Below are 27,434 nucleotides of genomic sequence, written 5' to 3'. Positions count from 1 at the left end.
TGTTTTGTGGGCGGAAGGAACACATGGTGTCATTACGTTGGATTTTTTGTACTCAGGGGGGACACATATGATGGCAAAGCGGCGCTTGGCATTGGCGTTTTTTTTTTCTTTGTTCCTAGTTGTACCATTGTGTATCAAAGATTAGTTTCAAAAAAAAAAAAAAAAGAGCTCTGGAGGATGTATATTTCAGGCGCATAGAAACTAATGGCATCTGGAGGGAGCATTTTAATTTGTCAGCCTTTTTGCAGTACGTACAATTCTATACTCGGCTCGTCGGTAAGAATGCATCCATCGGTTTGTAGGCAGGTGGGTCTATTATCTGCAGTTGGATGCATGGCGTTCTTGGCTCTAGGATTGTACTGTCTTTTATTCACTGGACCGTAAATGGTATGTGGAACTCTGGATAGGTTAGTCTAGACTGCATACGATCCGATCCATGTTTATTGGCTAAATCTTGGTTTGAGCATGAGCTAACTTGTCTTGACTTGGCGAGATGGGTTGCAGCACCGTTAAGCTTCTTAGGTTGGGCCGGGATTACGTTTGAATGTAACTGATAACTCCACAACATTTTGCACAGATCTTTTTTTTTTTTTTTTTTCCTTTCCTTCTAAAGACGATGTTCAGCTCGCAGTCAAGCAGTGCGATTAATCCCGCTTATGAGGGTCCACTCGCTGGCTGAGCTGTCGTGGCCCCTACCGGTGAGTCTCGTTAACCTCCAAAACGGGATTAGTGGTTTCGAGGGCTGCGTCGCCGTCAATATATTTGATGGCCTTGTCTAAACCCAATCTTCGTGAGAGCTTTTGACGATGCTATTCGACGACTGGACCTTCATTTGGAATGTTGTCTTTGTCCGCTGTAAAGCATCCTTTCAAGTTTCGGGATTTACTGGAATTCAATCTCTCCATGTGCTATGGTTCATATGATCTGGAATTCAGGTTGATACCTTGCAAACATGATCCTGTTGAGCCCCCTCCCCCCTCAAAATATACCTAGTTAGGTAGTCAATGAATGGTTGGGGTGTGCGCCACCAAAAGTGGTTATGTCACCGTCATGGACAATCCGCACCTACAGGGTCCTAAAGTGCCTATCTCCCTCGGTAGCGGTCACGCGGTCCGCAGGGGTGTTTTGCTCTCTATTGACTTCTGTACCTACATAGGTAAGGTGGGATAGATACGCATCTACCGATCGATCAGCATGTCTTACAAATCAAAGAAGAAACCCGTTTGCGATAGTAAATCTGCAAACTACTTTAGGCAGCAGACTAAATAAAGATAAATAGAGCATTTCCCCACTCGATGCAAGCTAGAAAGATGCAGGTATAGTGATTATAGCCTTCCACTTTATCCCCCCAGCTTCACGATAGTCACTATATTTGAGTTTGGAACCAGTTTTCCCCACCATCTAGGCACAAAAAAACCCCCCCGAAAACCAAGGGAAGAAACATAAACAAACAATGTCGGCAAATCTCGAAGCCCAAGCCACGGCCGAGGCTACACTCAAAGGGTTCCTATGGCGCCAACGCGAGGCGCCCAAGCCCCTCCCCACCGGCACGAGCGCCAAGGGACAAACCTCGATCGTGACGGGCAGCAACGTCGGTCTGGGACTGGAGGCGTCGAGGCAGCTGCTTCAGCTGGGGCTCTCGCACCTGGTCATGGGGGTGCGGTCACAGGAGAGGGGTGACGCGGCGGCGAAGAAGCTGCGTGCCGAGTTCCCCGACGCAAGGATATCGGTCTGGATCGTCGACATGTCGTCGTACGAATCGGTCCGGGCGTTCGCGGCCAAGTGCGGCGCGGAGCTGGAACGCATCGACTCGGTCATCCTCAACGCCGGAGTCCAGACGTCCACCTTCACCCTGGTCGAGGACACGGGTCACGAGATCACCGTGCAGGTCAACTACCTCTCCACGGCGCTCTTGTCGCTGCTGCTGGTGCCGGTGCTCAAGGCCAAGAAGAAGGAGGGTGCGCCGCCGCCGGTGCTCACCATCGTCGGGTCCGATACCGCGTACATGACGAATCTCTTGTCCATGGAACCCGCGCTGCCCGTGTTTGACAAGCCTGAGGCCTTTTCTCAGTTCCAGACCTACCCGAGGGCGAAGCTGCTGCTCGTCTTCTTTGTGGCCAAGCTCGCGGAGCACGTTGACCCGGCGGACGTCATCATCAACTATTCCAACCCGGGCTTGACCAAGGGGACCGAGATTGCCCGTTCGGGCTCCCTGCTGAGCAAGATTGCTGGATCGACCACTCAATATTTTCTTGCAAGGGAGCTCGACGTTGGCGCCTCCGTGTACCTAGATGCTGTGTTCAATCACGGCGCCGAGGGTCATGGTGGTTTCATTAGTGACTGGACCATCAAGCCGTAAGAAAAAAACATAATCCTCCAGCCTTTACTCTTGGGGCTCTTTTTTTTTGTGTGAAATACAAGCATGCTGACGAGAAATCATAGATATCCCCCGGTGTGGTACACTGAAGAAGGAAAGAAGCTCAGGACTAGTTTATGGGAAGAGACCATGAAAGAGTTGAGGCCAGCAGGTGCACCACTGCTATGAAGCTGGCGGATGGAACGCAGGTTGGAGTTGTTTGTCAGCTGAATATACAAAGTGTACGTATTCCTAAACATCCCAAATAAGTGGGTAGATATATGACTGCAAACAATCGTTTCAAACTCGTTTATATGTATATAAATCTATGTTGCATACTTGTAGTCGGATACTAGCGCCAACCACAGGGCCTTCTCCTGGCCGTTCCCCGTCATTCGTCTGGTGATATAAAGTGAAAAAGAAAACCACAGCAGCCACCACCGGACTTTCTATTGATGTGTACGAGCATGTTCATTGGCGAGAGGCCCCATTTTCGTTACGGGTTTTTTGCTCCTTGCACGCTTCTTCAGCTCTAATAGCACGAAGCGTACGTTTTAGCTCCACGCTGACCCTGTATTAATAACCCCAAAAGTTAGCTGTCTGTATTTTAACAGGAAAGGAGTGTAAAAGACCGTAACGACACTTGACGACTATTATGAGCATACGTACGGATTTGGTGCGTGATTGGGTTTACGGGGCTGCTTCAGCTCCGGTGCTGCCATCGGGTTAATGGGCAAATCGAGCGTAGAAAACGGCATCAGTTGTTCCTCCCCTACATGAGTAAACAAGCCGAAAGTTAACCATCTTTATTCCCCCATTGTCAAGTAAATCTGGGTGTTTGTTCGGGAGGCTGGATTTAAAAAAAAAAAAAAAAAAAAAAAAAAAAAAACTTACGGTCCACGCGTGAGATTTTGGCAAGATGTCCACGACCAGGATTATGGTCAACGGGTTCCTGGGATTGACCTAAAAGTGCAACTTTCCACAAGGTACTGGAACGGTGGTTGGGAGGATGAGGTATCGGGGAATTTTCTATGTAAAACAATTTGAAAAAAAAGTAAGCTATTTACATTTTCATATGCAGCTTAGGCTTGAAACTTACCGGTACCATCATTGGCACGACGATTAAGACGAGATGCAGTGTGCCGCTTGTTTTCTACATGGACAAATCAAGAAGTAAGTCATTTGCGTTTTCATTGTTGAGTTGAAAAAGTTGAATATCCATATCGAGGGCTGTGCTTTAAAAACTTACCGTGACTATTCTTGCCAGCGGATGGTGCTGCGTTACAGGATGCAGTTGATACGGCGGCCTGATTCGGCTGGAGAGGTGCGAGACCTGTGGGCTTTCCAACAGGGGAACGGGCCTGAATGGATCCCCTTGTTGGAGCGGCGATGGCAACGCTTGCCAAGTAGGCAAGAAAAAGAATATGATTGAAACCCATTATTGTGAAATTTTATACTTATTTTTTCTTCTTTCGTGTCTCTTGGGAAATCAAGAGAGATCTTGATACTGAAATGACGGAAGGCGCACAAGATTAAATATTGGAGTATGTCCGATGAACTTTGATGACATGCCATTTATAAATAAAAGCATAGTAGTACAGATAGAATTTTGCACATATGGGCCGTGTTAATGCTGAATCCAAATAAAGAACTACCCAAAGACATTCACTATGAGTTTAGTCAAATACCGAGTTGTTGCTTGGCGATGGGCGGGCTCTGTTCTTCATGCCCGCTGAAATAGTATGGTTCTCGGGACCCATTTTGCACACGCGAGTCGTCGTTACTGAACATCGTCAATGCCGGATATGCGTTGTAGTTTGGTAGATAGGTCAATTGTGTGTGCAAGTTCACAAGCGACAGGGGAAATGGAACTCTACCGTCATCTTTTTGCCGTGCCCGGCAAGCGAGCCAATGCGCGTCTAATCACCATGTGAACTTTGAGATTCCAAACTATACCTTGACAGCTGTTGCCGTTGATATATTTCAACAATGGCATGAAAGGGTAGCTCAAGAATTGGGTTTCGCCAACTCAGAGGACAAGCAAACCCGAGTTGGTCCCAGAAAAAAGGTTAAACGCTAAATGTCTTGGAGCTTGTTGGGGGTAGGGGAATCCAATACCAATATCAGATCTACTTCTTTGGACTTTGCAACAGGCGTTGTAAATTGCAGACCTTGAATGGCGGCAGATACACACAAGTCCCAAAAGAAGTAGAGATTCGGACCCTAAAAAAAATCCCCACTTTTGTTTTGCGGGGGTGGAGGGCATCTGCCAAACTTGCAAAGGATGGTTGGTACTTGCGAAGCCGATGAGTGACAAGATTAACTGAACTAGGCTCATGTTTCTTATTGGAAATTAATTCATGCATGAACCAAAGCGAGTTTTGTCACTCCCTTTAGCTCATTGTTTGTGCGGGGACCCCCGGATACCGGTCGCGTTTGGAGAGGTGGATCCTGCCGAGGTACAATGACCAGAGAAGCTTATTGTAAGCAAATTGAACATGCCGAAGAACAACACCTACCTAGATAGTTTAACCCCGTGCAACACATCCAACAGAGACAAAAGAAGACACTCGACGGCCAATTCATATCTTATTAAATCCCTGGTCGGGTCCTATAATAAATAGCCAAAGGGACATAATTATTGAATTACCAGACCAGACATTGCTTGCTATATTTAACGTGGGCTTTGAACCGGCACAACCCAAAGAAGTAAGCAAAGCATTAAACTTCCACAACGGCCCCGTCCTGGTAAAAAAAGAAAAAAAAGAAAAGAAAAAAAGGCCGAGAGATTTACCGCAAAATATGCCTGGAGTCACAAGTCTCGAGTTCAAGGGCCGGGTGGCCGTCATTACCATCTGCAACGAGCGCAAGCTCAATGCCCTTGACCAAAATGGCTACTATGAGCTATCGGAAAGGCTGCGTGAGGTGGCGACCCATGACGAGGTCTACGTGACCTTGTTAACGGCAAAGGGCCGATATTTTTCGGCGTAGGTGACTTTTTTATTTCTTTTTTTTATGATTGCTTCTCCATAAAATAAAGAAAGAAACCATCCTTGCTAACAAGCACAAAAAAAAAAAAAAAAAAAAAAAACAGCGGCGCTGATGTATCCTCCATCCGCGACGCTCCCACCACGGGCCAGGACGACAACGGCATCGCCGACGGTGGCCGCCGTCAGTGGCTGCAGACCTTTGTCGCCTTCAACCTCAACATCACCCAGGCCTTCTACTCGCACCCCAAGATCCTGGTCGTGGGGCTGAACGGGCCCGTCGTCGGCCTGTCTGCCGCGCTCGTCTCCTTTGCCGACTTCATCTACGCCACGCCTTCCACCTTTCTGCTGACGCCCTTTTCGTCCCTGGGCCTGGTCGCCGAGGGCGGCGCGTCGCGGGCCCTGGTGCAGCGCCTCGGCGTCAGCAAGGCCAACGAGGCCCTGCTCATGAGCCGCCGCGTCCCCGCAGACGAGCTGCTGCGGACCGGCTTCGTCAACAAGGTCTTTGCCGAGCTCAAGGGCGCCAAGGACGACGACGTCCGCTTCAGGGAGCTCGTCTTGGCCGAGATTGACGACAAGCTGGGAGACCACCTCGTCGGCGACAGCCTGCTCGGCATCAAGGAGCTGATCCGCCGGCCCGAGATGGACATCATCGAAGGTCAGAACGCGAGGGAGGTCTTTGCCGGGCTGGGGAGGTTCATGAGTGGAGTGCCGCAGCAGGAATTTTTGAAACTTGCCTCGGGTGAGAAGCGCCATAAGCTCTAAAGTAGAAGAAGAAACGAGGCATGTATGACATTTGGCAGAGTCTCATGTTTCTCTTCTTGTGGGCTTTTTCATTAGGTCATTTTTTTTTTGACACGTTGCTTTTCTTTTATCTCTTCCCTTCTATAGAAAGAAACTGCCCATGTATATCTACCGGTACCTATATAGTCGGTACTACATCAAGAGGCCTAAGGTAAATCGAGTACTATTCTGTCATGCCAGAAACCCAAAGAGAAGGCTGGTCCGTTTCCAGTATTCCTGAGCCGATTTCGATAGCTGCTTCCGCGCGGCATCATTGTCAAGCTCCGTCTGCTTGTACATGGCATCCTCCAAGTCCTTGAGCTCATCCTCGGAAGACCCGTTGACCGTACCAAGACCACCCTGAAGGAACAGGACATCGTATAGCCATTGCGTGAATAGTTCTTTTCGTTGTTCCGCCGATAAGGCTGCCTTAGCCTCTGCTTGATCGTTTTCTGTAGATGCGACTTTGTCTTCGTCTTCCTTTGCGCCCTCCTCCTCGTCAGCATCTGGACCCTCGGACCGCTCGGGCTTCTTCTCCTCGGCAATTTCAGCGCCCTTCTTTTCTTGCACTTTGTCTTGACTATAACTGTGCTGTTCCACAGCCTGTAGCCATGCCTCCCTTAGCTGGCCCCTCAGGTACGACTTCAATGTGGCAACGGCAGTAGGACTCCACAGATCCAACCCAGCATCTCCCATTGACGCAACCAGCGCCCTCAAAAACGTAAACACGCCGGCTGACGGCATGCTCGGCAGTGCCGGGTCCTCCCCTTCCCACAGGCTACGCCCGATGACGCTCGTCCTGGCCAGTGCCTTCTTTGTAAAGTCTTCCAAGGGAGCAGCCACCACCGTCTTGACGATAACCTCGTGAAGCTGCGGGATCAGTGACGTCCCCAGCGTCTTGGCCGTCCCGACCTCGTCCGGCAGTCGACTTCGTATGTCTCGTATCACGCGGGTGAGGTACATTGCCACGTGGCCCCTGTTCTGACCGTCCTGCTGTGCTTTCCATAGCCCGGCGATCTGCTCGTCGAGCTCCCTGAATGCCGTCTCCAGTGACTTGCTGAGCTGATCCTGCAGCGTCTGCGGGTCTTCAGAGCTGAGGATCTGCTGCCTCTGCTCGATGGTCTCTTCATCCTCAATCTCATCGGCGTCGTTATCCCACCGTTGCTTACGGAGCACCTTGACCCTCTCGTCGACCTCTTTGACGACCTGGTGCCATGATTCATAGCAATTCACCGCCTTGGAGACAGCATCGTTCCGACCGTAGAGCCTGGAGACGACGTCCTGGGCGAAGAGAGCCGCGCCGCCCGACAGGTTCAGGTCCATGCCCTCGTCGTCCCACAGACCGCGCTGTTCGTCCGTCACGCCGGCGCGCCAGCCGTCCAGCGTCGCCGACATCTCGGAGCCCACGAGGCGCAGCTTGTGGACTTTGCCGGCCAGCATCTCGAGCGTGTACGTGTTGATGGCCGTCCGCAGCTGGTCGAGCATGACGGCCGGGTCGTAGCCCCTGATCCGGCCCCCGTCGCGGATCCAACACTGCAGCACGCTGGACCGCAGCTCCAGCACCGCCCCCAGGTCGTGCAGCCGCGTCAGGGTTCTCTCCAGGCCCTTGATGAGCGTCTCCCCGCCGCGCTCCGCCCAGCCCGTCAGCATCTCCTTGGCTTGCTTGCCCTCGATATCATCGTGGCGGATGTACGGCTTGTAGTATCTAATCTCGTCCCCGCACCACCTCGCCGAAAGATCCAGCCGGAGCCCCTCGAGCTTCAAAAGAGCCTCGTCTTCTAGAATCGCCTTCTTCTTCAGCCCCTTGAGTGCCTCGACCAGTTTCGTCGGCATCAGAGCCTGGACGTCCAACATGGTCCTGGTAAAAAGCCTGAGGCAGGTGAGCGCAGCCTTGGAGCTCTGGTCGCCGTCGCCCTCGTGCTCGGCGTCCTCGTCTAGCGCAAAGGCCAGCGTCATGGCGCGGGCTCTGACGCGCAGGAAGAAGCCCAGGACCTCGCGGCAGCCGGCGTTGGTGGCGAGGCTGTAGGCGCACAGTGCCTTGACGACGTCGTCACGTCCGACCAGATCCTCGTCCACGACCTCGAGGACCTTTTCGATCCTCCTCCGCAGGCTCTTCCACGACGCGTCGATCGACGCCCTGACCTGCGGGTCTACGGCCTCGCCGCCCTCACTCAGGCTCTTGCCAACCAGCCTGCTCAGCAGCAGCACCTTGGCGGCGACCAGCAGCCTGTCGCCCCTCTTGGCCTCGCCGGTCCTCAGCACCCGCCTGGCCGCCAGCGCACACGCGTCCAACAGCCTGGCCCTGGCAGCAACCGACAGCATTCTGCCCTTTGCTCTGAGCAGAGCGTCTGCATCACCGCCATCCTCATCATCATCATCATCATCGTCGTCGTCATCATCTTTCCCCGGCTCGTACTCGCCCAGCCCGACGAACCGCTGCAGGCCCTCTGCCTTGGCGCCGACGACGGCGCGGCCGCAGCGCCCGCCCATGCGGCCCAGCACGGCCTGGACCTCGGCCATGTCGCGACGCATGCGCACGATGGCGTCGGCGGTGCCGAGCAGGTCGCGGTACGAAGTGCCGACCTGGGTGCGCAGGCGCGTGGCGCGGTCGTCGATCTGCGCGTGCAGCGCCTTGTGGATCGCTCGGATCTGCGGGAGCGTGTTGGACGGCGAGGTGAAGACCTGCTCGGCCGAGGTTATGGTCGAGAGGTCAATTGTTGGTGCCGTCATTTTTGGATCTCTGTTCTCTCGCCCGGGGCGGCAGCCCAGGGGTCGGTCGGGAAGGTGGGAATAGGTACGGAAGCTCGATAGGTGGCTAGGTGGCAGTTGGGGTATTGGGGTCACGTAAGGTGATGGTTAAATGTGCAGCAGCAGCATTTGGGCGGTTCAATTAAGTTATGAGTGTGCTTGTGCTCATCAATTAAGCAGACAAAAAAGACAAACATGAAAAGAACACGCCGAAAATTGCCATGTATTAAAACTACGGTTTGGTAGCTTGACGTTGAGTTCAGGGCGTGGAATCTCCAACTGGCATTTGATGATGGCGGGGACATGTAAAAGGCCCCTGTAGTGTGGACACTGTGGGGAACTGACTCCAGGTCTGAACCGTTTAGACGCCATGGGCAGCCCAGGCCAGCGAAAAGCAAACACTATCCTTACGGCACCACACTGCAAAAACACCTGCACTCAGTTTTGGCCTTTGTTTTGACAGAAAATGAGATTGTTTCGGCTTTTGAATAGAAAAAACAAATAAATAAATAAAAGCCGGTCCTGTATGAAAACTACAACAAAACAACCACGCCCCTTTACAACTTGACACTCTTGACCAGGCCAGTCTTGATACCACTGAGCTCTCCTTGGTATCCACCCTTGCCCTCTCCTCCACTGTACACAGGCCGCATGCTCTTGAGCTTCTTCTTGCTCTGCTCGAACTTCTTGCGCTTCTTGACACGCGGGTTTTGGGATTCCTTCTTCCTCTTGGGCGCGAGACCCTTGTTCTTGAGGATCTGGTACGTGACCTGCCGCTTGCCGTCCTCCCCGATCTCCTCCTTCTCCACCACGCGGTCCTCTTTGCCGGCGGCCTTGAGAGCCTCTTGACGCGCCGCCTTGTCCGCCTTCTTCTGCCGCGCCCCATGCGCCACCATGTCGTAGTACTCGTCCTCGTCTCCGCGAACCTCTTGAGCCAAACCAGCCTCGTGGTCGTCGTAGTCGTCTCCCGAGTCCAGATCCTCCCCGTGCTTGGAGCTCTTTTGCCCACGACGCTCGGCTTCCGCGTTGAGTCTGGCCTGGCGATCCCGCAGGCGCTCGCGGTACGGTATGTCCATGTCGCCTCCCGCGTCCCTGCCCTTTCCTGCGCGGCGGTCGGCCTTTTGTGTAATTTGGGACGTGTAGAACCGAAGCGTCTTCTTTCGGGCGGCTTTTTGTTCTGCTGCCCCCGCGTCGAGCATCTCCTCGTCGCCAAAGTCCGAATTTTCGTCTTCGTCACGCTTCTCGGCCGACGCCGCCTTGTCTTTCTTACTTCGTTTCTTGGGCTTGTCCAGTAGCCCGTTAAGATCAGCGAGGGACTCCTCCAACTTCTTGGCACTGGCCAACTTCTTCTTTTCAAGAGCCTTCTTCTTCCTGAGCATGCTGTGTGTTTCGACAGCTGCCGCCCCGGTACCCTTGTCGGCCTTTGCCGATTGTGGTTCTTCGTGCTCTTCTGCGGAATCTGACGGCAACTCCACATCCTCAACCTGGCTTGTCGACTTTGACCGGGTCCTCAGAGACTTTACATGAACCCACGCATTTCGGCAGTCGACCAGAGTCGCCATGACATCGTGATCGCGAAGTGTCGCTGGATCCAGCGTCTTTGCAGAGTCCTTGCCGTCGCCATCTCTGGCAGGGGACGTCAGGATAGCAATATAGCTCGCCAGAGCGGCTATGTAGCAGCCGAGCGTCCAGTACTGCACGACCTCGAGTGACTTGGACGGCTTGCCCTCGGCGGCCTTCTGGTACTCCGCCAAACGTGGATGCAGCTGCTGGAACTCGTCGACCAGGCCGTCAAATTCGGGATACCTGGTTTGCAGTATCCGGTACACCTCGTCATCGCCCATGTCGCTGGTGATTTCGACATCTTTGAGAACCTCGGTGACTGCTTGGTCGCCCTCCGCATCTTCGTCCTTGTCTCCGGCAGCCCATTCATCAGCGTCGAACATGAAATCTGCCTCGGACATGCGAGCCAACTTCTTTTGCTGCAACTTCTTGGTCTCGGCCTCCTCCGCCAGGGCGTCGGCCTCGGTCTCTAGCGCATCCGCTTCGTAGTATTCCTTTTTGTTGGAGCCCCAGTAGCCCTGGTCATCCTCCTCGTCCTCGTCTTCCGCAGCCTTTTTCTTCTTCTTGCGAGCCTCAAGCTCATCGTCACTCTCATCGTCCTCTGAATTGCCATAATCTAGAACCTCCTCGTCCGAAGACTCGAGCATCTCGTCCTCTTTGTCGGCCTTGCGGCGCTTCGAACTGGGTCCATCTTCGAGTAGGATCTTGTCCCTGTTGATGAAATGCTCCTCTTCGGAATCGGCGAGATCTTCATACGAGTTGACCATCAGGCGGGCGTCGGAGGGATCAACCTCCCGCGGACCCGAGGGCTCCGTCTGCCGGGATGCCTTGCGCTTCTTGCCCATGATGAAAGCTCTTTTTCTGTATCGGTTATAGTGATGGAGAATACAAGTGAAAGATGCGCGCGATGTGGCACACAAAAAAGAGGTGTGCGCGTTGTTGGGCAGGCGCAATCACAATGTTCTGTTATAATTGGAAAAATATCCCATGGAAGGTGGGCTGCTGCCGCTCAAGCTAATAATTTTTTGTTATCGTTATCGGCTTGCATCGCCCACGGTGAAGTAACCCAAGTGTCGCCCCACATATGCCGTTCAGTTCTCCACGACATCAAGCTGCGCGGAACAGGGGTCAAAATCCCCCCTTTGCCCCCTTGGCTGCTTGTGATTGATATCGAGCTGTCGGGTGAAAGCCTGAAAGGAATGAAACTGAGAACCTGAAGTTAAATGAAAGTTTTTTTAGTTTTTTTCTTTTTAAAAAAAACCCCCGATTCTATGAGCAGGCGGCTCTTCTTTCTTTCAACTGGTACAAAGTCCGAGATCTGTACCTTTTTGTGTGGCTTTGTTGCCGTTGGCGCAAATCGCTTCATGGAGTCTCAACTCTCCAGCGAATCAACCCTCAAATTAGCCGCACTTGGTTTGTTGGGGGCAATCGCTCTGGCAAGCGTTATGGGGATGCTTGGGGCAAAGAATAGCATGCCTGTGGAGGGCAAGGTATGTTTAGTCTCGATTTATGAATTTAGACACGCGCGAAACAAGATGAATAAAAGCGCTAATCACTATTATCCCTTTTCAAGACTATACTCCTCACTGGCGGCTCAGATGGCATGGGCAGAAGCGTGGCCATTAAGCTGGCGGCGAAGGGTGCCAACGTGATTATCGTGGCACGGAATGTTCAGAAGCTGGAGGAGACGATAGAAGCAATGAAGGTGCGTTTAGCATCTCCTGTGATTTTGTGGTCAATATTTTAGACCGCCCTTCGATTACAATTATCTTTCTTTTTTTCTTTCCATATTTATATTTATGGCTTGTGCCTGACTAACAAGAACCACGGCCTCCCATCACTCAATATAGTCGGCAGCAAAATCCCCCAAGACGCAAAAGTTCCACCACATATCCGCCGACGTCGGCAAGCCGGGCTACGCCACCGCGCTCCTCGAAGCCGCGACGGCGTGGAACGGCGGGCAACCCCCGGACATCGTGTGGACGGTAGCTGGGATCGCGCACCCGACCCTGTTCGCCGACACCTCGGACGCGGTGCGCATCGCGCGGCAGGCCATGGACGTCAACTACTGGGGCACGGCGGAGCTGGCGCACGCGGTGCTGCGGGCGTGGTACGACCCGTCGAGTCCCGCCCCGGGCCCGGGAGCCGAGCCGCGCCACCTAGTCTTCACGTCGACGGCGGCTGTAATGGCCAGCATCGCCGGCTACGGCCTGTACGCCCCGTCCAAGGCCGCCCTGAGCTGCCTCGCCGACGCCCTCAGCCAGGAGGTCCTGCTGTACCCGGATCACCCGGTCAAGATCCACGTCGTGCTGCCCGGCACCATCACCAGCGCCGCGTTCGAGAAGGAGCAGCAGATCAAGCATCCCGTTACAAAAGTGCTCGAGAAGGACGACCCCGTGCAGACGCCCGATGAGGTCGCAGATGCATCCATCAGGGGCCTGGAGCGTGGCAACTATCTCATTACTGTCAATTGGTTGGGCGAGGCCTTGCGTTGGTCCACGATTGGTAGTTCTTGGAGGAATAATTGGGTCGTCGATATCTTGGGCGCCTGGTTGGCCCAGCTTATCTGGATCTTTGTGCTTTGGGATATGCGCAGTGCACTTGTGTCTCATGCCAAGAAGCATGGAAGACCAGCAAATCAAGTCAAGGAGAGTTCTGTGACTGGCTAATCTATGGCACCTATGTTGATCATTTGGCCTAGGATAATAAGTATACAATAATTGGACGGACTCGTGAAATAGAGTTTACATGTGGTATGACTCCTAGTCTAGTGTCTATGATACACCACATGTATGACCCATGACAACATAACCGTAGCGCAGTTTCATCAAAGGCAGGTTAAAGTGATTTGTGAAAGTGACTGTTTGCCATTCCCTAGTAACAGTTCTACTTAAAAAATGTGCCTTATCAAACAGACTTGCAATACCTTAAGCACCCCTCCACTTGCCGAACTTCCGGTATTTCTCATAAATATCCTTGAAAATCGCCCTGCCGCTAGCATCCATGGCATCGGCCATGACCTTGCGCATGTCAGGTGGCGTGACGTCCAGAATCGAATTGACTCCCGGCACCAAAGCCTCCCGCACCGCATGGGGTACGTCGCTCTCCAGCTGCAGTTTGATAAAGTGCATCAGCACCAAGTACATGTACTGACCAGCCGAGCGTTTGGCCGCGTCCGTTGCCGAGTCTAGAGGAGCGCTGCTCCCGTGCTGGTGGGTGCGCATCACTGAGGCGGCACTCGGCTCGCATACCAGCGTCAGCAGGCGGCCATATGTCTTGGCATGCCTCTCCCAGGAAGGGAAGCTTTCTGCCTTCCTGCCTGACACTGGTCCGGATGCCCAGCTCCCCTGTGTGTTATCATAGGGGTTCAGTATCAGGCAGGTGAGGAGAGATTGAAGCACAGTGATGAGAAGGTGTAGGTGGCCTTCGAGACGGCGGCGATGTCGTTTCAGAATCACTTCCGTCATGAGACAAAGCCACTCGTACGTCTTGGGCGAAGAACGTATCACATCGGCATTGACGGCCTTATCCGAACAAACGACGGCAATGCTGCTCAGGGTGTGCTCCACGTTCCACTGAGTGACTGAGGCCAACTTCGTTTCCAGCAACTGGTGGATTGTTCGAGCTCCATCAACAAACTCATTGACTGAGCCAGCGTTGACAAGGAGTTGTGTGAGGGTGTTCTGAACCATGCTGAGTACTACAGCCGATTCATCAGTAGTAGATGATACTGGAAATCCTTACAAGTTAGCTCTATACGGTGAAAATACAGCTCCTGATTTTAGTATAAAGCGCACCTTCTATGCCAGCCTTAATCACTCGTCTAGCGGTGAGAAGGTTTATGGCTCTGTGACTGTCATTCTGCAGACGTGAGACCAGATCTCGGAGGAAAGCTGCTTTTGCGGCGTCATCGCCGTCCGGGATTGTCATGTCCACACTCTTGACGATAGACTTGATGTCAAGCTTCGAGCGATCATTCTCTCCCAAGTCTTCTGCACTCCAGTTGCCCACCTGATCGAGAGAGCGTCGTTGCTCCTCCTGCAATCGGCCTGCGATAAAAGAGGTGATCAGGGTGCCGATTTCAACATCGGCCTTCCGGATTTCGGAAGCAGCCGCAATGATTTGCTCGCGCATTGCTGCTATTGCGTCTTGGTTACTAGAGCTCCAACTGACTTCTGTGGCCATAAAGGCTGCTCGAAGCTTTATCAGAGTTTCTAGATCCAACCCAAGACCTTTATTCGAGCCCTTAAAGTGCTCTTCCATCGCAAGAATTGCCAACCGGGACAGTTCTTCCTTTGACTCCTTCAAAGAGCCAATCTCTTGGGAAAGCTTGTCCTGAACGGGGGAATGTTGAATGGCGACCACAAAGGCGGTAAGTAATGTCAATGGGACCATGTCAGTGTCGCGGCCTTTCTTCCCGAGTGCCTTGGAAATTGCTGGCCAAACTTCTTTAATGAAGTTCATCTCTCTGGTTCCAACAGAAACGGACATTTGTCTATACTCATGTTAGTGCATGTAGCTACGCTCTAAACACAACGTCAACGTACCTGAAAGTCAGATATGACAGTTCTCCATATAACTTGAAAGCTACCGCTGTCCGCGAGTCCTTGAACAGGTCTGCTTTATCCTTGCGGACTCTCTTTTTGAGAAGCTTTCCGACTTCCAGAAGTCCTTGAATGCTCATATCCTAGACCAAAAGGTCAGCAAAAAAGAGGTTGCTTGAGCCAGAATTATATGGATACTTACCGCGTAGAAGGTAGGCTTTGCCATCAACTGCACCATGAGCCCCAGGAGAGACTCCCACGCAAGTCCGTCGAAATCTGCTGAAGTCTGAGATCTAGCGATGGTATATACAGTTTCCATCAACCGTTCTCTATCACCACGCTGGAGTCGTTCGCCGTTGACGCTGGTCACTAATCTTGCTGCAACAACTCCTGGCTTGGTTGGTTGATCAAATGAGTCTGCAGATTTCAGGGTTTCTATGATTGGGCCCACAAAGGTTGCTGGAACGAATGTTAACACATTGCTTCTTCGCTATATCGCAGAAGGCGCTCCTTTATTGAAGGTGCAGCACTTACTTGATAGACAATCACCTGGAATGTCAGCGAGTGATTCAGTCAAAGCTTTGGCAAAGGCATCAAAGGCCGGTCTTGATTGTAAGGCAGCTGCCCCGCTCGACCGACCGAGGAAGACTATAACCGCCTTCACAAAGTCAGCCAAGCCATTTGTTGACTGTAGCATTCTTGTAGGGGGTTAGCACTTGTTCAGTCAGGTTCATGGGACATATATTTTGCGTGCTCGTCAAGACTTACTGTAGCAGCTTTGGGAAATAGAATAAAATCCATGCAAGATATGTCGTCACAGATGGCTTTCCCAATGGCAGAAGGCTGAAAACATCGGATTCCTTCATGCTGTTATTGTTCTCCAAGCGAAGCTGCAAGATGGAGTCGTCAAATCTGAGCTCTTCGGTCAAAAGCTTTCCAGTAAGAACTTGTATGAATTCTGAAATCACCCCGTCGGGTCTCAATGAGGACTTTTGGGGCAAGGTGACTTCACCAGAATAACACGAGTTCCATGCTGCAATAGTGCTCCGGAAAGCCTCAAAGGTCGCAGGAGCTTTCAGCTTCGGCTGATCGAGGCTGGCTTGTAGAAAAGCACCTGTCATCTCCCAAGGGTCGCTGGCAACATCCCAGGTGAAAGCCTTGGCTGCTGTCCTTCGCTGTGCAGAAGAGACTTCGGTGGCCTTGAAATTGGTCGGTGAAGTCCACACGCTTTTAAACAGACTAGTGCCAACGCCCTCCCAGAATTCGTCAATGGTAATGCCCTGGCAGATGGCATCAAATACAACTGCGCGAGCTGCTTCCGCTGGGGTATCTTTTGGCTCGCTGAGATCGGTGATAAGATCAGCCAGTTGTTTGGTGGTCAACGCCTCCTGTATATAGCTCGATACCGACTGAGAAATTCGAGAGTCAAGCCAAAATACTCTTTCCATGCTTTTCGTGTTCTTCTGAATGGAGCAATTTATCAAGCGCTCGAACCACTTCTTGACAAATTTGGAAAGCTCTCGAGCTCTCACAAAGCCACTCGCAAGAGACAGCATCGTGGAACACAGGGCCTCGTAGGTATCCTTGTCGTCGACAGCTCCGCTTGGTGCCTCGTCAAGGATCGTGTCCAACAAGCGCCTTCCCTCGTCAGAGGTGAGGAAGACATCGGGATCACACTGCGCAACAGAAGACACGATAGCCCAGTCTACCTTGCCGTCACCAAGAGCATATTCCTTGCAGACATTCAGCAAGGTTAAAGTCTTTGGGGAGGAGTTTTGATCCAGAGCTGACGCAAGAAGCTCTTGCATCACAGAATTCCTCTGCTCAGTTGCCAGTATCCTCACAGGCTCCTCAAGCAAAGAAAAGACCGTATCAATCCACTCCTCGTTATCTTTCTTCATGCTGGCGCCTCCAATAGGTTGCGGCGCTTGTAAAACCAGATGAAATAGAACAGGGCAAAGGGCGGAGAGATCAGTTTGGTGGTTGATGGGGGCAGAGATGATTCCAGTGCCCTTTTTGACGAAAAACTCGGACCTAGCGGGAAGGATGAGATTCGTGGTTATGAGGCCTTGTAGACCTCTTCCCCAAGCCTTGGCAACTCCCCTATTGAATGTGGAAGAAGAACCGTCCATCTTAACTAAGTTCCTGAGCACCAAACAGCTGGGTCCGGCCATATGTAAAGCGAAGTCACGGGCATCGCTACCATTTCGCATATGCAGCTCCCATACCGAAGTCAACGTGTTGATCCAGGATTCTTGACCTTCCAAGCATTCAGAGGTCTCCTCGGCAATAGCGAGCTTGCAAAGATACAAAGATGCCGACATCATTTGAAGAGCATCTTTGGTAGCACAACCAAATAGAGATCGAATGTGCTCAGCTCCCATCCGATCGTTAGCCTTGTCGTTGGCATCTGTTGAGATCCTAGATATCAACACTTTCAAGGCCGCAAAGACCTGTTCGGCGGATTGCAGACGCGACAAAGGTGCTTTCAGAACACTCAAGTCAAAGGCCAGCTCCTGAGATCTCTTCCTCTTCAGAGACTTTTTGGTAGAGCTTGGCGCATCCTGCATCTCGACGTCGCCGTCTGGCCCCTTCGATTCCGAGCTTGAAATATTCTTCAAGGTCTGCTGAAGGATACCCATGAACCTCCGGTCCGCCAGAGCCTTGGCCAGAGAAAAGAGCGGTATGCGACTGAAAAGACAGCCCATCAAGGTCCATGTCAACGGGTATCGCCGGACTGTCTCGGCGTCCGTAGAGGACCCAGCCATGGATTTGAGAAGCCATCTCAGTATGAATTTTTCAGAGGCATGTGTGCTGTCAGGCTCCGATTTTGTAAGACTGGTCCAGAGCTCCTTGAGTTTTTGAGGAATTTCCTCAACCTGACCCTGGTTGAGGGCGGTGGTGAGCTTGGGGAATTGTGCGCCCTCCATTGCCCCTGCAACTTGTATTGATGGCGAGTGTTTTTTTTTTGCAGGTAGGAAGGTGTACTGCCAACTACTGGCCTGTAGATTTCCCAGGCGAGCCCAGCAGAAACAATCAAATTCTATGTTTTTCGAACATTAAATTGGTAATAAGGCAGCTGGGCATTGATACGAGCGTCTTTCCAAAAATGTTTACCAGCGGGGGAGGTAAGTAAGTCCTCAAAGATTCTGCCCATAGTAAAGAAAGTCAGCGCGTGAACTTTTTCACCGCCTTTCAGAGGAACCACAGCGCGCCAGGCATTTTTGAGCTTCCACCTCCCATGTGGATCCACCATCGGTCGTCGGGTAAGGCAGTTCACGGTAAGGAATCGGAATCGCCCGCAAAAACGTCACCACCTCCATTCCAATTCCCCCTCTGCACTCTCAAACCACAGCTTCCGACCGACCAATTCGTTCGAGGTAAGCCAATGTCAACTCGCGGAAGCTTCGAGCCCGCTCAATTGAGCTCAATCCTAACTGATTGAACCGACAAAACCCGACTCTCCCGAAACGTGCAGCCCAAATCCAAACAAAACAATGTCCGAGACAGCTCCTCCTACGCGCTCGCCCGCCTTCGCGCGCCCGGTCAGCGAGGCACTTTTGAACGAGAAGGTAAAAACGCCATCGTCACTTTCCATCTCTCCTGTTGAAGCTTCACGGTCCACCATGCCACCCCTTGTGCTTGGCTACATAGTCCCAGATCACTGACACCACCGCGCGCGAAACCTAATTGGTTTTCAACAGTGGGACCACTGCCTCTCGAACCTCCTGATCAAGTCAACACTCGGCCTCGGCTTCGGCGTCGTCTTCTCGGTCCTTGTCTTTAAGCGCAGGGCTTGGCCCGCCTTTGTTGGTGCCGGTTTCGGTGCCGGCCGGGCGTACGAGGAGTGCAACTACAACCTGAAGCAGACGGCCAGGGAAATCCGCAGGCAGGCATAAGTTGGGAGTTAACAACGGAGACGACAGGGCCGATGAGTAGATTATGGGATCGACCGGATACAACAGCATCTTGTTCTTCAAGGCTCACGATTGATAAGGAACAGAAATTGTGGATGGGCGCAGTGTGCCACTAGGCTGTCCCAAGACAGCGAGCGCTCTGCCTTTGTGAACAAATGAACGAGGAAAAAAGCAGCAGAGGGTCACACAGGGGGCCTTGTCACAACAGTGTACACCGTCGAGAGTATTGACGATTGGGATAGAGCAAGCCATAGATCGGTCATAAATTCTCCTTTCTCTTTAAATTACGACATTATATCCAACCATCGGTGCTTCGGCATGTGCCACCGGATCTATGGACAAAGACAAATTGCAGACATGTCTGGAAACATGCATCAGAGTGTTTACAGATATTCTCATCTCATATCTGCATTCTACTCCAGGCCCAAGTTGAAGATCCTTTGAACAAGCTGACACTATCCAATATGTCCAATGGATTTCTATTACATAACCACACAGCAAGGAATCTTCTTGAGCAACATGCCGATGAGATCGTCGTCCTGCTGCTGCTGTTGCTGGTGATGTTGCTGTTGCTGTTGCTGTTGCGGCGGATGTTGTTGATGCTGACCTCCCCCATGGTGGGCCTGGCCGTAACCAGCATCGTGGTGAGGTTGATGACCTCCGTGGCTGGGCCCGTGACCACCACCGCCATACCCACCACCAGGCTGCGGCGGCAGCGGCGGCGGCGCCCCGACCTTGGCTCCGGTCAGGTCGACAAAGATGCGGCCGTCGTTGGCCTCGGTGGCAAAGTCGAGACCCAGTTCCCGACACACCTGCTCGACGCGGGGCTTGATCTTTTGCACGCCGCCAGCGCTATGGTTACCCTTGCCGACGATTACGTGAAGGTGCCTCTGGCCTCTGGCCTGAGCGTCGCGGATGCGGGCTTCGAGTATGTCCTCGGCCTCCTCGACGAACTGGCCGTGAAGGTCAATGGTGTCCTCGGCTACGCGCTCCGGGTTGTTGTTCTCCCGGAATATGTACTCAGAGGCCTGCTTGTTGTAGCGCTCCATGTTGGCGCCGTGCTTCTTGCCCTCGTTAGAGAGGCGCTTGGCTTCGGCGCCGTCACCATTTTCGTACGCTTGGCGCGACTAGGACGCGTTGTGTGGAGTCAGACATGGTTCGATAGCAACTTGTACTAAAAGGTGATCGTTTGTAACAATCGACCCTTTCGGTAAGTTTGGTCCAGGGCTGGGCCTGGCCTTGGCCATGGAGCGAGAAATTGAGAAAGGGGAGGAATTTTAGAGAGAGACAAAAAAAAACAAAAAAAAAACAAGAGAAACTCGAGATGAGTTTCTTGGTTCTGGACTCTTGGTGGAGTCCAAAGTGTGTTGAAGCAAGCAATCATCAGGTGAGATAAGGACGGTCAAAAACCTTGACCGAAAGATGAAGGGGCCGCACAAAGCAAAGCTCAAACTTGACAGGGAATTTCAAACGGGAGTTCGAGTCGGAGCCGGACACGGAGATGATACCCGGAAAACAGTATGTTGCTTTTGCCGGCCCCACAATCAAGTATAAGGTAGGTAGGTTAGGTACATGAACTCACTCACCCTTTCGAAACAGTCACCGCGTTTCCGTGCCTCCTGTCGAGCCAAGTCCCTAAGTCGGTCGTATTCGGCTTCTACATCGTTGTTTTCGCTATGACTGAAGGCTGAAAATCAAGGGCAAGGAGGAATCACGGTCCTCACCAGTTAGCAAATGCGGTCCGAGGTGTTGAGGTTTAAATATGGGTTTTGCGCAGAGCGGGTAGGTACTCGCTCTGTAAAAAAAAAAAAAAAAAAAAAAAAAAAAAACAGAGAGTTTTCCTCCGCACGTGCATGGTGTGAAGTTGGGTTCGGGTTTGTGATTGCTTTCTTGTTTCTGCTTACTTACCTCTGTCGCCCAGTCGCGTCAGTGGAATTGACATATTTTTTGTGGGTAGGTAGGAATTGCCCAAAGAAAAAAAAAGTTATGTTTGCAGGGTGCAGCGTTTGAAGCTTGCCCGTGGGTTTAAAACCTGACGGGAAAAGTCATCAAGACGACATATGCAAAGCGCTGGACAAGCCTTTTAGGTCGGATGGAGAACTGAGGCCGCCTTGTTTACCCGCCGCAGTGACGTTTTGTTGGCAAGGGCACTCATGAGTTAGTTCAGGGAGCTAGTCCAAAAGCTTTACCGTGATTGGACAATCGACCCTACATGATCTTGCTTGTAACCCTACTGCACCTCAAATGCAGACACCCCCAAAAGCCGTCTCTTCACTTGCATGCGTCTAGTCCGTCTGGTTGGTCTGGAACTGGCTTAGTTACCCCAGCTTTAACGTATCGTAACTGCAAAGATGAAGGTTAAATGTACAAAGTAAGTAGTATGAAGATTCTGGCTCACAGCAGCAAGTGATTTGTCACTGCTCAAGTCCTCAAGCTGAAAGATGGCCAATCATACTCGCTTAGTGTGGTTTATAGCGTCCTGTGCTACATGCCTGTACTTTAACTATGAATGAAATCAAATGTTTCTCATTAAACGTACGGGTAACGCATCCTACTTAGTGCATATAGCGGTACTGCATTTGCACAAGAACTGTCAACCGGGTAATCACTTTGGCGACTGGACGACTTGGCTCTTTAACACATATGGGAAGGAGAAAAAAGACAACCAGTGGAAAGCGAGCAGCTTGTTGGTTGGACCGATTGGACCCACAAAATTTGACTGGATGCCCTTTACTCTCGATGCTATGCAACCTGTGCGTGCGTCCTGATGTAGTAACGCCTGCAGGAGAAACCCCAGGTCCCGCCAGGGAAAAAAAAATTAAATAAATGCGCATCGTCAGGGCGATCGCCGAATAGATTGACTGCTGCATGGAAATCGTAGCGAAGCTGCCTGCTGCTTGAATCTTTCATCCAGCACGTCAACGGGCCCCCAAGCTTCCGGGGTCATCGTCCTAGGATCAGGGGACAGAAACTTCAAACATTCGAGAAGTGTTCCAAAAAAAAAAAAAAAAAAAAAAAAAAATACAGAGCGATCCACTGGACCTGGACTGAATTTGCCGTGATATGTATGAATGGTATTCCACAATCAGCAACATAACCGCGGCTTCTGTATGGGATCGAGAAAAAGAATCATGGTGTGCTAGCAAGCGAAATTTGCTCCAAGTCGGAAATGAAATGTTAGGTGGGGGTTGGTTTTGTGTAATCCTTGGTAAGTAAGGTACATACAGTACAAAAGTGTACATACAAGTACGTACATTAATTTGTAAAAGGTAATGACCGGAAAACGCTCGCTTCTCCATCATCCACAGTATCTGTCTTTGTTGAACTGTTGACCGGAAACAAAATAGATTCTGGGGGTGAAAAGGAAAGAGGACGGGGCCTGGGGGTTTTCAATTTAGCTACGCCCGAGTAATAAAATCGCCGACACTGACAGAAACACTAAGTGGGTGTAGGTATGTGCTCAGTCAATGCATGCAGCCAGGTAGGCAGGCCGGCCTCTTCACCGTATGCAAAGTGAGGAACGTTTACGCCATGTCAGATGCCTTGTCTGGGGCCAATCGACGAATCCTTATTGACAGTCCAACGAGCGTTCTTTGGTTGAGAGCAAATCTTCAATTCTGTAATAATCGACTGTGTCGGGAGTATTTCCTATGTCTGATGCAGCGAGCCGTGGGGGACATTCACAGTATAACCCATGGGCCCCTCAATTTGCCGGCCATTTACCATGTTGCACACATCGGCTACCAACTGAAATGCCCACCTACCTACCTACCTACCTAGGTAGTTAAGCCCACTGAGGTAGGTACTTGTAATATAATGTGCCTGGAGGACAGCTAAGTACACTATGCACAAAGTGCGCACGTACCTAGGTAGGTATGTAAGCACATTCGCAGCATCTTACTATAGGTACTTTCCGACATACAAAAGTAGGTATTTACTTGTTGTTACCACGCTTCGCCGGCAGATGGCATGCCGACTGACCCTAACTGAGGGCTTTCCACTTTTTGCTGCAATAGTGCGGGTCTCCACCCCCTTTTTCCCAAGATTCTAGCGCCAAGTCCAATCACGATTTGGATGATCTTTCATGGCCGCGCACTTGTGATTTATTGGTTGCAGGGGAATAATATCAATTAAAGGGAAAAAAAAAATTAAGAAAAAAGAGAGAAGAAACACAAAAGAATGCTGTCAACGCTATTCAGCATTTTCAGGGCTGAGCTTGTGACAAGCAGCCCTCCATGGATATACGACCTGGGCTGTGTGCACTGACTTCTCCAGGGTCGACTGGTGTAGCACGGCGTGATGAAGAAGCAACGTAAATATGTCAGAGGCCGGACGGAGACTCCGTACGAATAGAAAATCAATGGTCGGATAGGTCAGCCAGGCGGCCAAATATCTCCCTCCCATGGTAGTTTGATGTCACCAGGCTTGCCAGGTAGACCAGACTTGACCAAAAAAGAAAACCGGGCCCGCCTAATAATCCGGATGTTCAGTGTTTCAAATCCATCGTCTTTGCCGCTTATAGCATTATAGCATAACATAACAAAAGGTTGAATCGCCAGGGAACGAGCTTTCTGGGGAGTTTGCAGGAAAGACCTTGGGGAGCCCACCTGACATGACAGGCAGATCAGCGCGATCCGAGCAGGAAAGAGGTTTTCACCACATCCCGGAGAGTTAAAAAGGCGGGTGGAAATCTATCAAGGCAAGTCATCAAGTTGGCAGTTCAAGATGGGGGTGATGGATCAGGTACTTAATCGAATGCAGTATGGTGGTATAATAGCACAGACATTTCTGATAGCAGCTTGCAGTTGGACAAGGGCGACCTAGCACAAGGTTACTAAACGGTCGCATCGCAATTCGCAATGTACCTAGTAAGGTATTAATGAAGGTTACCTGCACGTTCAAAATAATAACCCCCCCTCTGTAATCTATCGATTCCCCATACTGCCACCACGATTTTTTTTTTCTCTCTCTCTCTCTCTCTCTCTCACTCAACAAGTAAAGAGATTGTGATAACGCATTTTGGGTAGGGATCTTAGTCAAAAGGGAAAAAAAGGAATCATACCCAAATAAATACACACACAAAAAAAAAAAAAACATCAGACTGAGCTGGCCCCCCGATCAGCAATCGCTCATCGAATTAATTGACTGCTTGACCTGGTTCGAGCTGGGTTGCAAAGAACAATTGGGTGGAGACGACCAGGGATCCGCAACGCAGGAGAAGTCGCTGTACCTAGCGCAGATTGGCCAGACCCTGGTCCACGCCCGGCCCCCCCTCTCAAATTACAGTCCTTTGTTCTCTCCACCAATTTTCGCAGTCCCCATTTCAAGTTCAATCCTCCCGGCAGCACCCTCTTGATTCGTGTGCCGAACACCTTATTCTCCCGTAGAAGTCGAAACCACCCCGTCTTCAGCCATCGCGTGCTTCACCATCACCTTCCTTTGAATTTTTCCTACTTTGTTCTTGTGCACTCAATACCAAGCCGTCACCGGATAGGCTCCTGTTGGAATTCGGCGACGCTGGCTACTTGGTCAATTGCGCTTATTGTAGGCCTGTCCAATTCTAAAAATCCTCCCCCCCTTCCGGTCGCATGCACAAACAACTCAGCTGCCATCCACCTCCCTGCGGCCCTGTCACTAGGTCGACGTTTTGATGCCGAGCCAAATCGAGAAGCAAATCGTCTCGCCACACTGGACACGGACACCCGCTGACACGCCATTGCGAACAGTGTAATACTCTGGGTTTCTCGAATCTACCTCTCCATCGCTTGTAATAATTATCATTCGACAAACAATCGGTCACAATGGGTTGCGGAATGAGCACGGAGGAGAAGGAGGGCAAGGCCCGGAACGAGGAGATTGAGAACCAGCTCAAGAGGGATAGGTTGCAACAGCGCAATGAGATCAAGATGCTTCTGCTTGGTACGTTGACGCGAGGGAGCCAATCGATGTCGGCGGCGATGCCCGCGACCAAAGTTTTTTTTTGTCGCTAACGCCCTCGATCTACAGGAGCCGGTGAATCCGGAAAGTCCACCATTCTCAAGCAGATGAAGCTCATCCACGAAGGCGGCTACTCACGAGACGAGCGGGAATCTTTCAAAGAAATCATCTTCAGCAACACGGTTCAGTCCATGCGCGTCATCTTGGAGGCCATGGAGTCGCTCGAGCTGCCTTTGGAGGATCAAAGGATGGAGTACCACGTACAGACCATCTTCATGCAGCCTGCTCAGATCGAAGGCGATGTTCTGCCACCTGAGGTTGGCAACGCCATTGAGGCTTTGTGGAAGGACCGCGGTGTCCAGGAGTGCTTCAAGCGTTCAAGGGAATACCAATTGAACGACTCTGCCAGATAGTAGGTTTTACCGTTGTCTCGAGGAAACCTTACGCTGCAGCTACCCCCTCTGCTTAAACATTGACCGATGCTAACGTACCTTAAAAGCTACTTCGACAACATTGCCCGCATTGCTGCGCCAGACTACATGCCAAACGACCAGGACGTGCTTCGATCTCGTGTCAAGACAACCGGTATCACCGAGACGACTTTCATCATTGGCGACCTCACTTACCGAATGTTCGATGTCGGTGGTCAACGTTCCGAGCGAAAGAAGTGGATTCACTGCTTCGAGAATGTCACGACAATTCTCTTCCTCGTCGCCATTTCCGAGTACGATCAGTTGTTGTTCGAAGACGAGACGGTCAACCGTATGCAGGAGGCTCTCACACTTTTCGACTCCATCTGCAACTCGAGGTGGTTCATCAAGACCTCCATCATCCTCTTCTTGAACAAGATAGATCGCTTCAAGGAGAAGCTGCCCATCAGCCCGATGAAGAACTACTTCCCCGACTACGAGGGTGGAGACGACTACGCTGCGGCCTGTGACTATATCCTTAACCGATTCGTCAGCTTGAACCAGCACGAGACAAAGCAAATTTACACACATTTCACCTGCGCCACGGACACCACACAGATCCGCTTCGTCATGGCGGCTGTTAATGGTAAGAAATCCTGTCCCGCTATTGGAATAATTGCCCATGCAGAGAAGCTAACTGTTCCGAATAGACATCATCATACAAGAGAACCTCCGTCTCTGTGGTCTCATCTAAAATCAATGCCGCTAAAGCACCACCACTACTACCCTCATTTATCAGCTTTTCCCTCGGATACCCAATATGCATCAATAATCGACGAGCCCTCAGGCGATCTGGTCCTCTTGTGAGCCTCTATGCCAACGGAGTCACAGGCGTCTTGTACTCCACCCAAAGAAGCCGGGAAAACAAGGTCCATGGATTCTTCAAACATTTCCATTATTAAATTTTCGGTCATCTCGGTCCTGTTTCTTCGTTTTATTATTCAGCTATGTTTGTTCTATTCTCTACATCTATTTCCTTACAATTGAGCTTCGCACGCGAGCGCGAGGTTACGCTATATAATAGCGGGGTTTCCTTGTTTCTGTTACTTTTTTTTCACTTTTCCTGTTTTTTCCAACCTTGATGTATGTGCTCCTTTCTTTGTAACAACTGTGAAAGATCTAGGAGGCAGGCGTGGTGATTGAAGAGAAGCTTGGCGGGATACGAAATGGCTCATGTGTCTTCTCTTTTGCTTTATTTTTGAAATCGAGAATAAGGAAAAAAAAACTCAACACACACAAAGCGTGGACAAGGGACCTAAGCCTCTTCTTTTTTGGGTTAAGACTTGCTGGCAACGGATGCGGAGATCAGTGAACTCCATCCTTAGGTTATCGTCCTCTCTCTCTCTTCATACCTACCTACCTGTGTAATCTCTTGTGGCGACTTTGATACCTAGGATCGGCCCGTAAGAACACGAACCCGACGAGTGTTGAATAAGCGAAAAACAAAGAACCGTTTTTTTGGGGTATATGGAATGGACATGGGATGTCCAGAGAAGGGGGGGGGGACGAATAGAAAAGATGTGATGGACTGCTCGCCTCAACATTCTTTTTCCATGCGAGTTTTGGTGCTCGAGTTGGAATGTATCCGAATAGCTGAAGAGCATGGCCTCTTGCAGGGTTGCTGCTTGGTCACGATTTGGTGGTTGTGTTGTGTTTTACGCAGTATTGTCTGGGTTTATATCAAGGCAAAAAAGTCACAAATTAGTAATGAAGACAAAAAATTTCATCTGAAGAAGAAGAAGACAAAGTCCGTCAGTTGATTCCTTCTGGGCGAACTAGAAATTAAATCTGATATTTTCTTTGGTCTAGACTATCACTCCGATTTATCTTTCCTATTCTCGCCGCTATCCTTGTTTCTTTATTTGGTTGCTTGATGAGTTCAAGACACAAAAGGGGGGACAATGTCAAATTGTCATCATGGCGCCCATCGTTGCTATGGAAATACCACCAAGCTACGATGGCTTCGTGCAACCGACGCCGTTTGCTCCCCTTGGCTTCGTTTAAATTTGACAATTATTTAATTGTACATGCGTTGCTCAGGGGCAGTATTCCCTAGAGCGGCGAGCCGAAGCACACCAAGTAAGCTGAGGTTTGCCCGGTAAACGGGCCCATTTGCTTACGTGGCGCAA

At 51.0% G+C, this 27,434-nt stretch overlaps 10 protein-coding genes across 10 annotated transcripts; 5 read left to right on the top strand and 5 right to left on the bottom strand.

Moving 5' to 3' along the window:
- Positions 1 to 1,453: 1,453 nt before the first annotated feature.
- PgNI_08985 (uncharacterized protein) lies at positions 1,454 to 2,545 on the top strand (the record flags this gene model as incomplete). The annotated part of the gene is made up of 2 exons (XM_031128975.1): positions 1,454 to 2,355; positions 2,443 to 2,545. The coding sequence occupies 2 exons, from the start codon at positions 1,454 to 1,456 to the stop codon at positions 2,543 to 2,545; spliced, it is 1,005 nt and encodes a 334-aa protein (XP_030979168.1).
- A 479-nt stretch (positions 2,546 to 3,024) lies between these two features.
- On the bottom strand, positions 3,025 to 3,347 carry PgNI_08984 (uncharacterized protein; the record flags this gene model as incomplete). Its single annotated transcript, XM_031128974.1, has 2 exons — positions 3,025 to 3,128; positions 3,251 to 3,347. Coding segments are annotated over 2 exons (201 nt in total), but the record flags the coding sequence as incomplete, so codon positions are not given.
- A 1,705-nt stretch (positions 3,348 to 5,052) lies between these two features.
- On the top strand, positions 5,053 to 7,982 carry PgNI_08983 (uncharacterized protein). The gene is made up of 2 exons (XM_031128973.1): positions 5,053 to 5,343; positions 5,451 to 7,982. Exons 1-2 carry the CDS (start codon positions 5,159 to 5,161, stop codon positions 6,106 to 6,108), a joined length of 843 nt encoding a protein of 280 aa, XP_030979170.1. The 5' UTR covers positions 5,053 to 5,158; the 3' UTR covers positions 6,109 to 7,982.
- PgNI_08982 (uncharacterized protein) lies at positions 6,319 to 8,856 on the bottom strand (the record flags this gene model as incomplete). Its single annotated transcript, XM_031128972.1, has 1 exon — positions 6,319 to 8,856. The coding sequence occupies one exon, from the start codon at positions 8,854 to 8,856 to the stop codon at positions 6,319 to 6,321; it is 2,538 nt and encodes an 845-aa protein (XP_030979169.1).
- A 575-nt stretch (positions 8,857 to 9,431) lies between these two features.
- PgNI_08981 (uncharacterized protein) lies at positions 9,432 to 11,282 on the bottom strand (the record flags this gene model as incomplete). Its single annotated transcript, XM_031128971.1, has 1 exon — positions 9,432 to 11,282. The coding sequence occupies one exon, from the start codon at positions 11,280 to 11,282 to the stop codon at positions 9,432 to 9,434; it is 1,851 nt and encodes a 616-aa protein (XP_030979172.1).
- A 303-nt stretch (positions 11,283 to 11,585) lies between these two features.
- On the top strand, positions 11,586 to 13,106 carry PgNI_08980 (uncharacterized protein; the record flags this gene model as incomplete). Its single annotated transcript, XM_031128970.1, has 3 exons — positions 11,586 to 11,927; positions 12,011 to 12,142; positions 12,288 to 13,106. The coding sequence occupies exons 1-3, from the start codon at positions 11,661 to 11,663 to the stop codon at positions 13,104 to 13,106; spliced, it is 1,218 nt and encodes a 405-aa protein (XP_030978694.1). The 5' UTR covers positions 11,586 to 11,660.
- A 189-nt stretch (positions 13,107 to 13,295) lies between these two features.
- PgNI_08979 (uncharacterized protein) lies at positions 13,296 to 17,911 on the bottom strand (the record flags this gene model as incomplete). The annotated part of the gene is made up of 6 exons (XM_031128969.1): positions 13,296 to 14,167; positions 14,235 to 14,932; positions 14,985 to 15,124; positions 15,184 to 15,440; positions 15,516 to 15,679; positions 15,750 to 17,911. 6 exons carry the CDS (start codon positions 17,909 to 17,911, stop codon positions 13,365 to 13,367), a joined length of 4,224 nt encoding a protein of 1,407 aa, XP_030978731.1. The 3' UTR covers positions 13,296 to 13,364.
- Positions 17,912 to 18,478: 567 nt separating this feature from the next.
- Positions 18,479 to 18,880, top strand: PgNI_08978 (uncharacterized protein; the record flags this gene model as incomplete). The annotated part of the gene is made up of 2 exons (XM_031128968.1): positions 18,479 to 18,553; positions 18,686 to 18,880. The coding sequence occupies 2 exons, from the start codon at positions 18,479 to 18,481 to the stop codon at positions 18,878 to 18,880; spliced, it is 270 nt and encodes an 89-aa protein (XP_030979072.1).
- A 500-nt stretch (positions 18,881 to 19,380) lies between these two features.
- PgNI_08977 (uncharacterized protein) lies at positions 19,381 to 20,840 on the bottom strand (the record flags this gene model as incomplete). Its single annotated transcript, XM_031128967.1, has 3 exons — positions 19,381 to 20,025; positions 20,485 to 20,585; positions 20,807 to 20,840. 3 exons carry the CDS (start codon positions 20,838 to 20,840, stop codon positions 19,381 to 19,383), a joined length of 780 nt encoding a protein of 259 aa, XP_030978727.1.
- Positions 20,841 to 24,240: 3,400 nt separating this feature from the next.
- Positions 24,241 to 26,783, top strand: PgNI_08976 (uncharacterized protein). The gene is made up of 5 exons (XM_031128966.1): positions 24,241 to 24,442; positions 24,625 to 24,817; positions 24,905 to 25,247; positions 25,335 to 25,891; positions 25,956 to 26,783. The coding sequence occupies exons 2-5, from the start codon at positions 24,700 to 24,702 to the stop codon at positions 25,997 to 25,999; spliced, it is 1,062 nt and encodes a 353-aa protein (XP_030978728.1). The 5' UTR covers positions 24,241 to 24,442; positions 24,625 to 24,699; the 3' UTR covers positions 26,000 to 26,783.
- Positions 26,784 to 27,434: the final 651 nt, after the last annotated feature.

Source organism: Pyricularia grisea (assembly GCF_004355905.1).
Source record: "Pyricularia grisea strain NI907 chromosome V map unlocalized Pyricularia_grisea_NI907_Scaffold_6, whole genome shotgun sequence".
Lineage (NCBI taxonomy): Eukaryota > Fungi > Ascomycota > Sordariomycetes > Magnaporthales > Pyriculariaceae > Pyricularia > Pyricularia grisea.
Note: the sequence above shows the minus strand (reverse complement) of the source record. Positions and strands in the feature narration are given on the sequence as shown.